The sequence below is a fragment of the Gymnodraco acuticeps genome, unplaced genomic scaffold, assembly GCF_902827175.1.
Source record: "Gymnodraco acuticeps unplaced genomic scaffold, fGymAcu1.1, whole genome shotgun sequence".
Taxonomy (NCBI): Eukaryota; Metazoa; Chordata; class Actinopteri; order Perciformes; family Bathydraconidae; genus Gymnodraco; species Gymnodraco acuticeps.
This window is the reverse complement of record NW_022989983.1, coordinates 974,057-989,469: the sequence shown is the minus strand read 5'-3', so window position 1 is coordinate 989,469 and position 15,413 is coordinate 974,057. Positions and strand designations below refer to the sequence as shown.

At 40.4% G+C, this 15,413-nt stretch overlaps 1 protein-coding gene across 12 annotated transcripts in view; it reads right to left on the bottom strand.

Annotated features, from left to right (window-relative positions):
- Positions 1–15,413, bottom strand: part of itpr1b (inositol 1,4,5-trisphosphate receptor, type 1b) — a 123,911-nt gene that overhangs the window by 64,345 nt on the left and 44,153 nt on the right. For 3 of the 12 annotated variants that reach the window (XM_034212164.1, XM_034212165.1, XM_034212169.1), the window contains 7 exons: positions 15,122–15,148; positions 14,695–14,815; positions 14,380–14,564; positions 9,078–9,226; positions 8,313–8,424; positions 7,204–7,239; positions 1,501–1,536 (listed from right to left, as the gene is read on the bottom strand). In XM_034212164.1, the coding sequence (XP_034068055.1) occupies positions 1,501–1,536; positions 7,204–7,239; positions 8,313–8,424; positions 9,078–9,226; positions 14,380–14,564; positions 14,695–14,815; positions 15,122–15,148 (666 nt within the window). The remainder of the gene's footprint in view (positions 1–1,500; positions 1,537–7,203; positions 7,240–8,312; positions 8,425–9,077; positions 9,227–14,379; positions 14,565–14,694; positions 14,816–15,121; positions 15,149–15,413) is intronic. The other 9 variants (XM_034212176.1, XM_034212166.1, XM_034212168.1 and 6 more) reach the window with 4 other exon arrangements.

Below are 15,413 nucleotides of genomic sequence, written 5' to 3'. Positions count from 1 at the left end.
AGTCAAAGTCATGCAAGGCTTCATGCAAGAAAGGACTGACATTTATTCTAAAACATCAAATACCTATGTATTTATTAGTTAAATATTACATTTGGATGTCATTTTTCCTCAACTTTGTACACCCAGAAGACCACTCTTGACAGTCCAGTGTGGGGAAATGCAAACATTGCAGCCCACTGTAGATTCAGACTTCATTACTTTACAGGCGAAAGAGCCAACATTATTTACATAAGAGCATGACAAAGTGCCAGAGGGGGTGAAACACAAGCCATGAGAGGTTACATAATGGAGCCATGAGTTGCTGACACACACTGTAAGCACCAATCTGGCATGGAAAAACACCTCACCCATGCCTTCAACCCCCCTCCCACCCCACTGAGAAAAGGTCAGAAAACTGGAAATTATTCAAAAACCAAGAGGTGCGAGGAAAAATGAACGAGAAGCAGGAAGGAGAGGGAAAAATGATACGTGGACAAGTGGGCGGCGTCTCACATACAAGGGCCGATAAGTAGCATCATTGAAGCTACACAGAGGGAGTGGTTAGCATGAGAGGGCCCTCAGAAGAAGAGGTATTATAGTGATGGGATGTGACTCTTATCTATAAAGCTTAAGAGATGTGTGAAGTACTGTAACAATTCACATGTATCAATGGGTTTGTGAGGCCAGTGGTGAACAGACTGTACATTCACTTACAATCTGAGACCTTCCCTCACAGCCTGAAGAAGGATATATATGAAACATTTCCCAGCAACTCTAAAGGACACTTAGTTACTGCACACTCCCAATTACTTGCCTAAATGTAGCTTTCCAATAGCACCAACAGTGTACCGTAGAGATACTTTCTTGAGTACACAACATCAGCTAATCCTTTTAATATTACATTGTCTACTCTAACTTACTGTTTGCAAACAACTTCATCAGGTAACACTACAAAGCAAACAATGCAAAGGCAATGTATTGTAGCTAAGTAACAGCTAGCTGGCTTAGCTTGTTTGCTTGCTAACGTTATCACTAGTGAAATACTATTTGAGTGTTTCGTGTAGGATGCTAACAACTTTACAGCTAACATGACAGGTATTGATTTTATAAAAGGTGTACAACTAACAATTGTTTTCTTGTCAAGAGGAAGTCAACTAGCTAAGCAAAGTTAGCCAGCCAGCTGAAATTTAGCTACATGGAATATATCTGCATTATCTAATGCAAACAGTAAGTTAGTTAGAACAATGGAGCCAATACTTCAAATAAAATGGAGTAATATTACGAACAAAAAGAATATTCTCAATAAAGGATTATGATGTAATGTCACATCAGTGTTTTGGCCAGTACCCAGTATGCTCAGAAATCTTACTGCAGGTCCTAAAAGGCCACTGGTTTCACTAATAAGGATTTTCTGAAAGTACAACATGCGCTACATGTAACACTGAACATGGGGGTAATTGGATGAAGTACATATGGGACCCATATTAGCAGTCAACAGGCTAATAGGGGTCTTTAACACACCTCAGCAGGGACTTCAGGCTCGGGTGGCGGTGCCAGCTAATTGGAAATAAAAGGATGATGATAGTCAGAGTTTGAAGATGTTGAATTAGTCATGTTGCTTCTGCTTCCAAAGAATAGCAACTTCCTTAAAAACAAACCTCTTGTCCCTAAATGGTCCCTATTTTCTAATGTAACTTTCTATATGTGGCTTTCTGATGCTCGCTAAGATTGCCAGTCACATGCACAACTGCACATGTGTGTGTGACTTAAAGAGCCAAGGGGGGACAGAAAAGGGACAAAAGATTGTTGATCCCCAAGACCTTGTGGATAATGGATTGCTTACAGTATGTAGACAATTATTTTATTTCAGCGTGTCTCATGTTTTTATGGAGCTATTCTAATTGGACAGCATGGATGATGAGCAGCGTTAACCTTTTGCAGCAAGAAAGTAGAATAACTGTTTTGAACTTCACCGCACTATAGGCTTTTGACTACAATGCTACATTGTGTTTAGTAATCTGTGGTTCAATATTAACATCCTGTTGCAAAGCGTGGCGGTCTGTCACTCTGCATGACAACAAAAATGCACACTCATCATCGGTATGCCGATATGTACATTTATCTCTGTGTGCATGTTGGTTGACCTTAAGGAAACACCAGAGTTCATTTTGATCAAGCAGATTATGGGCACTCATAAGGGTTCAAACTGTAAAAAATAAAAAGTATAAGTACATTGTATCCTTGTACGATATGAGCTGCAATGGGTTATACAACTGAATGATTGTCAGTACATTTGCTAAACAACTGGAACAAATAAACAATAAACCTATTTAGTAAAAATAGGTTGAACTTTAAATATGTAACTGTGTGGATTGCTGTAGGTAATGGCAAGACTGTTATATAGTATAAACACATTTTCAATTATAATAATCAAGCATAAATTAAAGAACATCATTTACAGATTTAGTTATTAAATATAAAATAAAATTGGATGATTGCCTATACATTCAGATTACAGTTAATGCAGTTTATAGAAATCCTTAATATATACACACACAAAATAAAACCTCACTAGTCTAGACTCTAGAGATATAATCTATTGTCACAAACTAAATAACAAACATGCAACCTCAATTGGACATACGCAACGTCTCCCTCTGAAACCCAGTCATGATGGTTTATGCTGATTCATTGCAACTGGACAGGAATTTCCCTCCATCAAGCCCACTTTACGTCAACACATAGATTTCCACAGAAAAATGTTTCATGCATGCAACTGAAGCTATTTTTGACACTGCTGCTATCCTCATCTAATTCAGTTCAAAATGTAACCCCTGGTGGAAAGAAAATAAGGGCAATATGTGAAACCTGGCCTAATTAGCTCCGTTAACCACTGTCAACAGCTTGCTTGTGCTTCTTTTGGCCGCTTAAAAATGTGCATCAGCTGGAAGGCTTAACCTAAAAACTGTCAGCAACAGTTCCACTGGTTTTGCTTTCCCAGAATGTGTGATAAAACCTCCAAGGTCATGTAAACACATTGGGATTCAGGGCATTTGCGAAAAAACAGGAGGCAGTTAAGGTCATATTATCTCTCTGACCAGAACAATCTGTATAATCATCAGGGGATGTTGCACTTTCCTCAGGGAGCTCCTCTGTTTACATTGTGATTACTGAGAGCCTTAACTCATATCCCAAAACAGACTGCTTTACCTCACTGGGAAGTCATAGCAGAAATGGACTGTTCATAATCAGTCAATCCTCTGGGAAAAGGGCTAGTTTTGTATACCACTCTGCTGACAGTATAACATTGGCCTGTAACAGAAGCAGACCTGAAACAATTAACAGCTGTTATGGTTATTGAAGTGCCCACACTCACCACCCAAAGTAAACCCCCAACTTTCCCATGCCTAACTTGAAGTTCACCTGGAAGATATCTCAGCTGCACTTTTATAGCCAATAACCACTGAACGTTACACATCAGTGGAGAGTTTAAAATTCCAGGAAAACGGAGAAGGGAAAAAAAGGGGAAAGAAAATCTTTGGCTCTTATGTAACTGCTTCCTGAGAGCTGGCTGGAGCCCAAGAATCGTACAGCATTAAGTGAAGGAAACTGGGACAGCGCTGTGTGTTGGTGAGGCGCATCGGCAGCTCCCCCTGTTGATCAGGAAAGGAAACAACAGCTCAGAGTCTCCTGGCTTCAACCGCAGGAGGATAAACCAGGACAAGCAGAGTCTATCTGAGGGCAGGTTGGCAGAGTGAGTGATGGGAGTGGCAGCTGGATATGTTGCGCACTGGCGAGGTTAGAGAAGGCCAGAAAGTAGAAGAGAAAAAGGGATCACAACTGTAAGTAAAGGAATACTATTTGTCAAAGGAGCGGTGTGCGGATGTGGTCAGAAATATGCACAAGAGGAACTGGTTATCTAGAAATCTCCAGCTAAACAAATAATATCTGGTCGGGATAATGAGTAGATAAACACAGATAGAGGGAGAGCTTGTGAAACACACAGGCCCCTTATATAACGGTGACTGCATGTATGTGTTACGTGCTCAGCAAGCAGCATTACATCGTGAGAACATGGGGCATCATCTCCATCTGACCCCTGCAACCTCCTGTCTTTTCACAAACAACGGATCTCACATTCACTTGAAGAAAACACACTAACACATGCAGCGAGTGATATGATCAGGCCTGACAACGAGGGTGGCAGGCCGGGTCATGCCTTGTTTTCCCCGGGCTCGCTTTTTATCACGCTTCTATTTCTGGAGGAATGAGATAACCTCTGCTAATGGGGGAACCGGCGCCACACACACACACACACACACACACACACACACACACACACACACACACACACACACACACACACACACACACACACACACACACACACACACACACACACACACACACACACACACACACACACACACACACACCACACACACACACACACACACACACACACACACACACACACACACACACACACACACACACACACACACACACACACACACCACACACACACACACACACACACAACACACACACACACACACACACACACACACACACACACACACACACACACACACAATGGGGTCTGTCAAAGAGTAGTGAAACTGACAGCTGCACTCATTCCTTGAGACCTTTGAGTGGGTGTGTTATGGTGGGTCAGAGAGCAGCAGCAGGCTAAATGCTGGGGTTACATAACAGCTATCATGGCAGTTTATCTTGGAGGAAGTTGAGGTTTTGGCCTGCCTGTGTGTCTCTCTGTTTGTCTGTCAGGGGAACTGTACCTGTACTGTGCGCTGCTGTTAATATAAGTTTGCATGAATGAGTGACATGCAGCATGTGCTGGGGAGGCGAGCGAGGGAGTATGTGTAAATACTTAGGATGCATATGGGAGGAGTTGGCGAGACAAAGAGCTGGTCTCCGAGAACAGCCCTGTTTTTGTGGAATCCGGGGATTTCCATCGCTACAGCATTTTTAAAAGGGGGAGGGAAGGAGGGAGAATGAGACTGAGAGACATAATAGAGAAACTGAGAGCATATCGCTTCCTGGCAACTCTGGAAAGACCCTTTTCCGACAATTTCCACATTTCCAGAACCAGCATCGTGTTGACTTCCCTCGCACTGACCATGCTTTTGATTAAGTGTACTGTCTCCTGCTGGTACAGATTCTCCTGGTCTGACAATACGTGCTTTTAGTTTCGATCTATTTACTGATTTACTATCATTACATTACATGTCATTTGTTAGACGCTTTTATCCAAAGCGACTTACATACATTCAAGAACACTTTACAGTTAGCAAAAGAATCCCAACACAATGTCCACAAACTTTTTTCCGAGCATTTAACTATATTAAATATCTGTTGTCATCGAGATGAATCTGTTCACATGCTTCCTCACTAGTTGTTTCCACAGCTTCTCTTAGAGTTCTCATCTAAAAACCTAGAATTGGTCTAAAGGCTAGTGGCTATCTTAAAGGGGTCCTATTATGCTAATTTTCAGGTTTCATATTTGTATTTAGTGTCTCTACTGTCACATGTTTACATTCTTTAATGTTCAAAAAGCTCTTTCTCATACTGCCTTTGCTGAAGCACCTTTTTTCACCCTCTGTCTGAAACCAGAGCCCAGTCTGGTCTGATTGGTTAACATATTTGTATTGGTCAGTCACTTAGAGATGTCCTGCCCCTTAGCCTATCACACACAATGTGTTTGAGCACTAGCCAATAGAAGTGACTTTTACAGAACCCTAACAATTTGACAATCTACTGGTAGTTATAACATTTGTTTTAGCAATTAAAAAAATATCTTCTAAACACAACCCCCCAACAAACTATGAATAGAAGTCTGTGGGATTTGTTCCATCCAATGGTATTTGTCACCATTGAGGCGTGAGATACGGTTCTCTGCAGACACACCCAAAATCCCCTAACATCTCCTCCCTATCAAAAACAGAAAACCGGTTTAATCCGCTTCCTTAAGGCCAGAAGTCATGGCCACACACATATTTTTGCAATGCTCCAACATGACATACACACCACTCCACACACTGCTTAGTGTGTTATGATCTGTTTGATGGAGAATCCCCAGCTATATATACACTCACACCTGCTCTTGTAATGGTGGCAAAGGACCACCATCCATCATAAAGGGGGCTGTGGCATGTAGATTATAGGTGACAAGCAATATAGAAACATTTTATTGATAATGAGCAATTAAAATAATGATAATATCAGAGATTATCAAATCAAGATAAGAGTCAATTATGAACTATGATTACCGCCTCACGGTTGTAAATGTTTTGCATTTATAGAGCTTTTTGGTCTAAGTGACCACTCAAAAGGCTTTAACAACACAAGTCATCGTTCATGCACAGGCAGAGGCTTCCATACAAGATGGCACCTGTTGATTGAGTGAGAAACATTCACACACACAGTAGGACATGCTATAGGGAGTGTTTAGGGTGCAGTATCTTGGCCAAATGAACTTGACATGTTGACCACAGGACCCAACAGTTGCAGTTCATATTCATGTCTGTCCAAAAAATCACAACTGCATAATTGTATCATAATGGACACTTGTGGGACATTTTCCATATTAGCATGTACATGTCCAAAAACATCCAAAAACGTAACTTTGATCACCAAAGTGTTATCCGTTCAAGTGGATGTTCGTGTCTATTTGAAGAGCATAAGATGGCGTAACCTATTGCTGTGTTCTTCATGTAATGTGACTGAGAAGCTACACATATCTTAAATGTGACGAAGTGTGAGCAAAGTATGTGACAGTGTGTCAATTGAAAAGAATGCAACCAGAAATTGTCCCCCTTTGTTTCACGGAGACTTCAAGGCCCAAAAGTCTCACACCATTTGTGATGAGCAATCTTAGCTGCATATAGGAGAAGTAATGGGCAATCTACGAATACCTAATGTCGGTTGGTAAAATGCAGTATTATTGTAAAGTCTCCAGACATTTTCATTAAAATAATCTTATTCTAAAAGTTACTTCTTCTCTAAGAAGTGATTGCCATATACTGTACAGGCACAACGGACAACGTTAGCTTGACATGCTATCAGTATGCTAAGTTTTAAAATGGGTGTTAACAAGGGGCGACTAACAGCCACAGACAGACTAAAATGTCTATCGCAGCACAAGCATGGTGTTAGTGGGAGACAAGTCTAAAGTACGTCACAGTAGTAAGTAAAATGATCAACCTCAGCCACATCCATCTCATCATCAAAGGCAATCAGCTGCAAGAGAAGAGGTATAGGGAGCAGAGAGTTAGTGCGGCAGGTTAGTGAGTGAAAGCTCAATGTGAAGCGTGACACAAACACAAGCAGAACGTAAAGTTAGTCAAGAAGAAAGCATGTGAATATATCCATAAACACTGTTTTACAGCCCATATATATTGTAATATACACGTATAAATTGCACTATAATGTGAAAATGTTTTACTTTCAGTTTTTTGTTTATTTAAATATGTTATTTCCTAATTTATTGGAGATTATACTTTAACCATTCATGTTTATTATATTTTATTGATTTAGTGTTTATTTAATTTGAAATGGAGCAAGTGTACAAACCCAATTTCCCCTGGGATGAATAAAGTATTCTGACTTATGAAGCATTTAAGGTGATAGTAAAACTCAACACAGTCATTAAATAAATGCGGAGGTCTTTTTTCACGTGTCTGTCTTTTTCTTTTTGTCATAAAGCTGCAGCAACAAAAGTTGTCAAATACAGGCGCTCCCATCTCAGCCTTCAATCAATAAAAACATGTTGCTTTGAAGATTAAACAAGCAGGCTGAGGGTTTCATCAAATACACATTAGTTCCATTAGTAGCTAATGAGGTCATTACTAATCAATGAATGCTAGGTAACATTAGTGTAAGCATGCTTGATGTGACTGTTAGTGAAGATGTTGATACGAGTTACTTCAATAGATTTCATGTTTTAAAAGGAAGAAAGGAAGAAAGGAAGAAAGCAATGAGGGGATGGTCTTTTTTATTAAATATGTACCAGTGTTTCTAAATATAAAGCTGGACACACACCGGTAGGATTTATACCTACTCTGCTGCAGTGACTTTAAAACTTACATATGGATCTTTTTTGTGTTCAGGCTCCAGAGGCAACCAAGGAGAGCTCAGTTTCTACCTTTATTTCTACAGTGTTTCTGATCTTGTGTCTTCCAAAATGCTTTGTGCAGTGGTACAGAGGGACACTGTATATCCTGTGAAGTCTTTTATCTCACATGGGGGGGGGGGGAATCTAGGCCATGACTACAAGCAGATGATGAAGAACAGGAACACAGAGGGTATTGTACCTTTTCCCCATAGCCCCGGTCTTTCGTCATCATTTCCCTCAGTGTCTGCAGCACTTTGATGCACAGGCGCTCCTCGTTCTCCTCCAGCAGCTGCTTGGTGTGTTTGATCAGCCTGGTCAGGAAAAGAGAAAAGTGCGTTAACAATCGTTAAAAACACGCAATTTTAATATTTTGGCTGATATCCGTCATCACACACTGATCTTGTGTTAGCCCAAAACAACAGATTTGGAGCATGAGGTCGTGACATTTTAAAACACATGTATATGAGTGAAAGTGACCAAGTGATTAACTAAGCTTGTGAGTGTTGACACTTTTCCACAAACGAATGTACTCCACAATGGCAACCATAAGTAGAGAGGCAATCCCTGCAACAACAACAACAACAACTCTCTGTCTCTCGCCGGCTTCCTGTAATCCATCAGAGTTCTTATCAGGCACAACAAAACACCAGGATGTAAAGGAAGGTCTCACAAATATGAATTACAATTGTTGGAGCCATTTTATGTACTTATAATGAGGATATATAAGGCATATTTTGAGTATGATTTATGATGTTTTGTTAAGCCATTTATGTAATAATGTTTTGAAATGTCTGATCATTTTGATTACAGATTTTCTTGAATAGACCTTTTGTTGTCACTGATTCGCCTGTATTGGGTAAGGCATTTAAAATGTGTTAAATGTTTGTGAGCAAAGAACACTTCACTCAAATGTTGACCCTGGCTGCCTCTGAACTCTACCAACGGTCCAAATTGTCAAACCTACTTCGATATGAATCCTCCACTTTCACATTTCTTGCGAGCTTCTGTGTTCTCGGGGAAGAGCAGCTCAGGACGATGGAGGACGTCCACCAGCACAGAGAGCTCGGCCTGCACCAGAGGCCTCAGTCGGTCCTCCAGCGCTGACACGATGTCCTGCAGAGCGGAGGGACACACACAGAGAGAGACACACTGCAGTTTACCACAACACTTCGTAATCACTTACTGTTGATAGAAAGTCGCCTTAAAAGTGAAGTCAAAAGCCTGTTTTCCTTCCATAACATGTAGGTTACCAGGGCTACACAATGTATCAACATTTGATCAAAATCACAATTTAGACTGGTGCAATATGCAAATCACAAGAAGCCCAATTATTGATGATAAATGTGAAAACAATTGCATTTGTAAAGTGGACCTATCATGCTATATTTGAAACATGTATTGTAGGGCCATACCTATACAAAACATGTCTGAAGTTTTTTTCAGTTCACCCATTGTAGCCATGCCTCATACTGCTCAAACCCCTCTTTTGAAGCCCTGTTAGAGAAACGCGGATATTGGGTCCTTAGCTTGAAAAAAAAGAAAGAAGAGGAGGCGGAGCTAATGCCTGATCAGAATTCAACCGGAGATCAAGTTGAATTCTGCTGTGATAAAACGCCATCCTGTTCTAAACCACATCAAGGATTATTTCTGAAACAGTATGGAGCTCAAATGCTTTTTCTCTTGCAGGTTTATCACAAGGTGAGTTCCTTTTTTTATTTCCTGCTTTTAAAAAAAAACGTGCTCTACGGTACAGGTTAGCTCTGAGTGTTAGCGAGGCTTGCTAATGTAAACAAAGACGAGATTACGTCCAAAACACGTCAGGCATTGTTTCTGATAGCAACTTGCTGTGGGTCCGCCGACGTCACAGCGGATGGAAATCTGTATCCGCTCGTTGTACACCCGTTTTTAAAAGATTTGGGTACGGAGGAAAAGAGAGAGGGTTTTAGTTTGTGATGCTGCGTGAGTTCCCCGACGCACCGGGGACACATATTCAGGGCCGCCCCTGGCCAACTTGGGGCCCCAAGCGACATTGTGAGATGAGGCCCCCCCCCCAACCGACAGTTGTTTTTGGAAACAAAGTAGGCTACTTTGCAAATATAATTCCTGTTTATTATTATTATTATCAACACAGTTACTTTGTATACAGTGAGGTAAATGGTAAATGTGCATGTATGTCGTTCAGTATGCGTTTACGGTGAACACGTCTGCATTTCCTGCCAATTACTAGCCTCAAAAAGATTAAAATATAATTAATGCAAATAAACTACTTCTACTAATAATGATAATCATAATCAATTAAATAATATAAATATATTATTTTTATTATAATATAGTTGTAATATAGTCAAGACAAAACATGCTTATGACGTGCTCAAAAACGGATATTTCTTAAATCTGTATTCTAGTTCCCTCTGTCAGCAATGTATCAACAACTACACACACATTTCTACCAGTATTTCTCTGTGTTGTGGTTGACATGATGATGACTGTTAAGAGTAAAAGTTTACTTTTTATTCATGTACTTTTTATTCATGTATTTTTTCTTTTAATGTTTCTTTTATTATCTTTTACTGTTTTTAAATGCCTTTGTCTGAATGTCTTTCATTTTTGTAAAGCACCTTGAATTGCCTTGTGTTGAAAGGTGCTATATAAATAAACTTTCTGAGGCTGAGCATCACCATGAAATGTGCAAATAGACATAAAAATGAATAAAAGGGGAAAAAATGCTCCATGTTTTTTAGGCTGTAAACTTTAACTGTTATGTAAGCCAACTAGACAGACAGTGTATCACTATTCCTCCTGTACATTAGCAGATAAAAGGCATCACATACTTGAATGAATGGTAAATAAAGAATGCTGGAAATAACTGCATCTCCATGAGCCTGTATGCTATGCAGAGACTGCCTTCTTCATGTCGTGAATTGCAGCTGATGTTTTAATATGGCAATTGGCTATTTGACTTATACAACATTCGCAAGTTGTACATTTGACTCATACAATAACCCACCTTCGAGTGATGCTCTAGTTTCTTCATGTTTTGTTTTGTTTCCCTCTTGCTTGCCCCGGACTGAAACTGTCTTTTCACCGACATCTCTTCACCTGCACTAGTGGCCGTATCAAAGCCGTGATTGGGCAGATGTCGATTCATTGCAACGGTGTCGGGTGACACACGTGCTCCCCTTGTCACCTCTCACTCAGGGGGGGGGGGGGGGGGGGAACTGAGCGGAGAACTGAGCGGAGAACTGAGTGGAGAGCTGCGCACAGCAGCTGAGGCCCTCTGGGCGGGGCCCCCTGCGCAAGGCGGGGCCCCATGCAGCCTGCGTGATTGGCCTGTAGGGAGGGGCGGCCCTGCACATATTTATGTATAAAAGACATCACAAAGTGCATTTTGCACGATAGGTCAACTTTAAATGAAGAATTGTGAAACTGCTGAGATATCCCCGTCTACAAATCATATTCTACAGACTTATAAAAAACAAATATATGTTGGCTTCAGATACTCTTAAAAAATAAAGTCGCACTATAATAATTTTATATATTTTTTAATGATCGTAAGAAAAGTATAAAAAAAAGGATCAATCCCTCCAATATCTTGAATCATGTTGTGCACGCCTACAATTAATTATCACGCAATATTAATATGTATTACATTTTTAAGATATTAATATGTGGTGCAGAGATAAAGTTATACCACATGTTCTCTCGACATCATACATGCATCTACAATAGACATTGCATGCCAGAAATCCCGGTGCCATTAACATCATATTATCTTCGAAATTGCACAACGACTAATTTAAGAGAAACCGGGGGAGATACATGTCCAGTACATTACATGTGAACTGCATTTAAAGCAAACCATACGTATGATGCGACAACCACGTCCCACTTTCCCACGCACTTCCTGTCACATCTGGTGCTGATTAGTGAGAAAATAAGTGAAGGGATATCATGAAGACTGTGATTAAATGTCTGTGTGGGGTGTGTGGTGAGTGGCATCACAAAAGAGATATTAGTAGGTGTTGAAGAATACGTTCTAAGAAATGCTGTTCCTTGAATAAAGGCTAAAAAGAAATTCAAAGGCTAAAAAGAAATTTGAAGGAAATCATTTTAGGAACCACATTAACCGCTGATTGGAAACGGGTTGGTTAAGAAAAACTTGGCAAATTGACAGTATTACAAGTAGTCTCATGATTGGAATTGTTTTTGTTTTTTTTAAATTCAAAACACAATGAAATGTCAGCCTCACTCGCACTACATAGTCTCTGTGTGAGCAGAGGAACCAGCTGAACGGAAGCAGACGGGTCAGAGATTTCTTAGATTTCCAGTGAGTACTGAGTCACACATTGCAAGAAAACAGGGTGTAGCCATGACTGAAAGCAGGATGTATTTAGAAACCACTTCTACAGTATTTTGTTTGCACTGGCACATTACCAACAACAACCACACACGCAGCACTTAATGTTATACCTACGGATTAACGGTCAAGATGTAAAGCTAACTAAACTAGCCGGGCTAACTCATAATCCTTACCGTAAACATACAAGAAGGGGAATGAAAGGATATGAATATATACATAAAGCAACAATAAAACATGTAATTTATATCAACAAGAAGTCTAAGTGTTTCTGTTAATAATAAAAAAAGACTGCAATTAGTGCAAAAAGTGCCGAATCAAGTATTATTACTTATGTACATGAAGTAGGCTCATTTGTATTGTATATGCATTATGTCAGTTTATACAGGGTCATTAGATCTATATTTATTATATACATTTATAATAATAATAATTTATATTTACAGAATAATCATATTCATGTATCATATTTATATATATTTATAGGAATAATCTGAACAGTTTTGAGGGTTTTAGACCTGAGTATAAATACAGCGTTATACATGCTGTGCAGAATGCAGTTCAAACTATCTACCCTATTTTTTCAATTAAGGCTTCTCTGTGCCAGACTGACAATGTCACAAATGACCGTCTTACCACTCCAGAAAGAACTGTATGTCCTGTTCCACTCTGCCCTCAGACATGTCACTTAAAAAGCCATTATTGCTTTCCCTCTCTTCCATAAACTAACCTGCTTTACACATTCAGCTGACAGGAGTCACTTTCTACCCTGTATTATTTTACAAGTTTGTATCTTGTTGGTCGAACGCACTTATTGTAAGTCGCTTTGGATAAAAGCGTCAGCTAAATGCAATGTAATGTAATGTTTCACAAACCCACAATATTCCTGCTTGAGACATGGCAGTTAAATGATATGTCTGGTTAAAAATCTAAAAAGATAAAAAAGAGAACATTTTATGCTCATCTTCAGGTTCATCTTTGTGTTCTGTGCCTTTGGGATTTTAGCCTTTGCAGACCATTTACATGCACAAAAACCTACAGTATATAATGGCGCATTTCCACTGCAGCGCGTAGCACGGTTTAAGCGTGCCGTGCCAGACCCGGCCCGTTTTTTGTTGCGTTTCCACTAGGGGTAGTTCCGGCTAACGGGTACTTTTTCACTGTTTTTCTGGCTCTCCAAAATCATGCTTCTTTCCGGGCCAACAACCAGGCTGAGTCGGGCTGAGTATGCTTAACTAGTGAGAGAATCGCTGGCAAGGGGGCTACAACTACAACAAAATGAACATATTTTACCGTGATTTAATTATAATACACGTTTCAAAATGATGCCGAAGTAACAACATACTGATACCGGTTAGTAACAACCATGAATGAATGCTTTGACAAGTCTGCAGACAGACGGCAGGCGAAAAACCTTTTAAAATGCGTGTTTTCTGAATGGAGATCGGCTAAGCTAACGCAGTATATGCTATGACCGTCCACACTCACAACAACGGCCTACAGACATAAATAAACCAGTGACTGTATTCGCCATGACACAGGCAGTCTGTGGTTTGTACTTGTTTAACTTTTGTCAAGTTTCTGAACAGATATGAAGAGCTGTGAGCTCTGAGCGCTAACAGCTAGCGGCTGATGTTGGTTTGGTGTTTCGCATTGAAGATGACGTCACGGCTCCGCCTACACTGCGTTACTATAGTTACTACGCCAGTTCCTAAACTGTAATGGAAACGCAGCATAAAGTGAGCCTGGCCTACCAAGGCCTAACTATACCGTACTACGCCGTGCGAGGCCCTGCAGTGGGAATGCGCCATAACACACTTCAGGAAAGGGAAAACCCTAAAAGCATAATAAGGCCTCTTTAAATGTTTATATTGATAATGTACATAATACGCTATGCTTCGCTGCCTACCTGTAGCCTCTCAATGATGTTTCTGTAGTCTTTGGAGGAGGTCAGGCCCGAATCTCGTCTCGTTGTGTTCTTAGTAGAAAGTCTCCAGCTGAGGATGCTCTTCTGCACGACATTATTGGACTTGACGAACAAGTTGTTCACCTGACTGTCCAAGTCCACCGGGATGGCAATGGTTCTGCTTTTAGCTGGGGGGAGGTAAACACGCAGATATGTACATTGAAATGCTTTTCTCATGGGCCACAAAGCATTTTCTGAATAAAATAACAGAGATTGGTGGAGATGAATGGGTGGTGTGGTGTCAGCCCAGGTTCTTACCAACGTCTGAGAGAACTTTAATGCAAGCCTCCACTGAGGCCTTCTGCACAGGGTTAAGCCAGTTACAGTGGTACACCCTGAATACTCCTTGGAGAAGTTGCACAAATACCGGCTGACGGGTCTGTGAGACAGAGAGAAAGCTCATTAAATAGAGAGTAAGGTATAAAAGAAAAGAAAATACTTTATAGGAAAGATTGAGGAGAGAAAACTGTGAAGAGAAAATAATAACCAACAAAGTGACTATTGTGTTCCTGGATTAGTTTACTTTTATAACCCGAGTGCCAGAGATGTTAATGTGAGGATACTATAGCACCTATGGTAGAAGGGTCCAGTAGGTCAGCTGTTTATACCCAAATAGAGAGCAAATCTCATTTCTACCACCTTGATACTCTATCAGCTTGTCACCGCCCTAGAGCACAATAAATACCTCTGTCATCTTTCCAAGCATGGCATCCTGTTGCGAGAAAAAGAGGTATCATGTATTGATAAAGCTCAGTAAGCAGAATTCTCAGAAAGGTAAATAAATGGGGGATCAACCACTTCTACAGGGGGCAACTTGGAACTAAACAACTCCACATAACCAGAAAACAAGGAGTACATCGGGCTTGAACTGTAATGCTACACACCACCTTTACTGTACGAGGGATTTGGAAATCTATGAAGGGTGATGGTCATGATTTACTGCGAAAAATGTAGACCACAGGACGGCCAAAACCTTG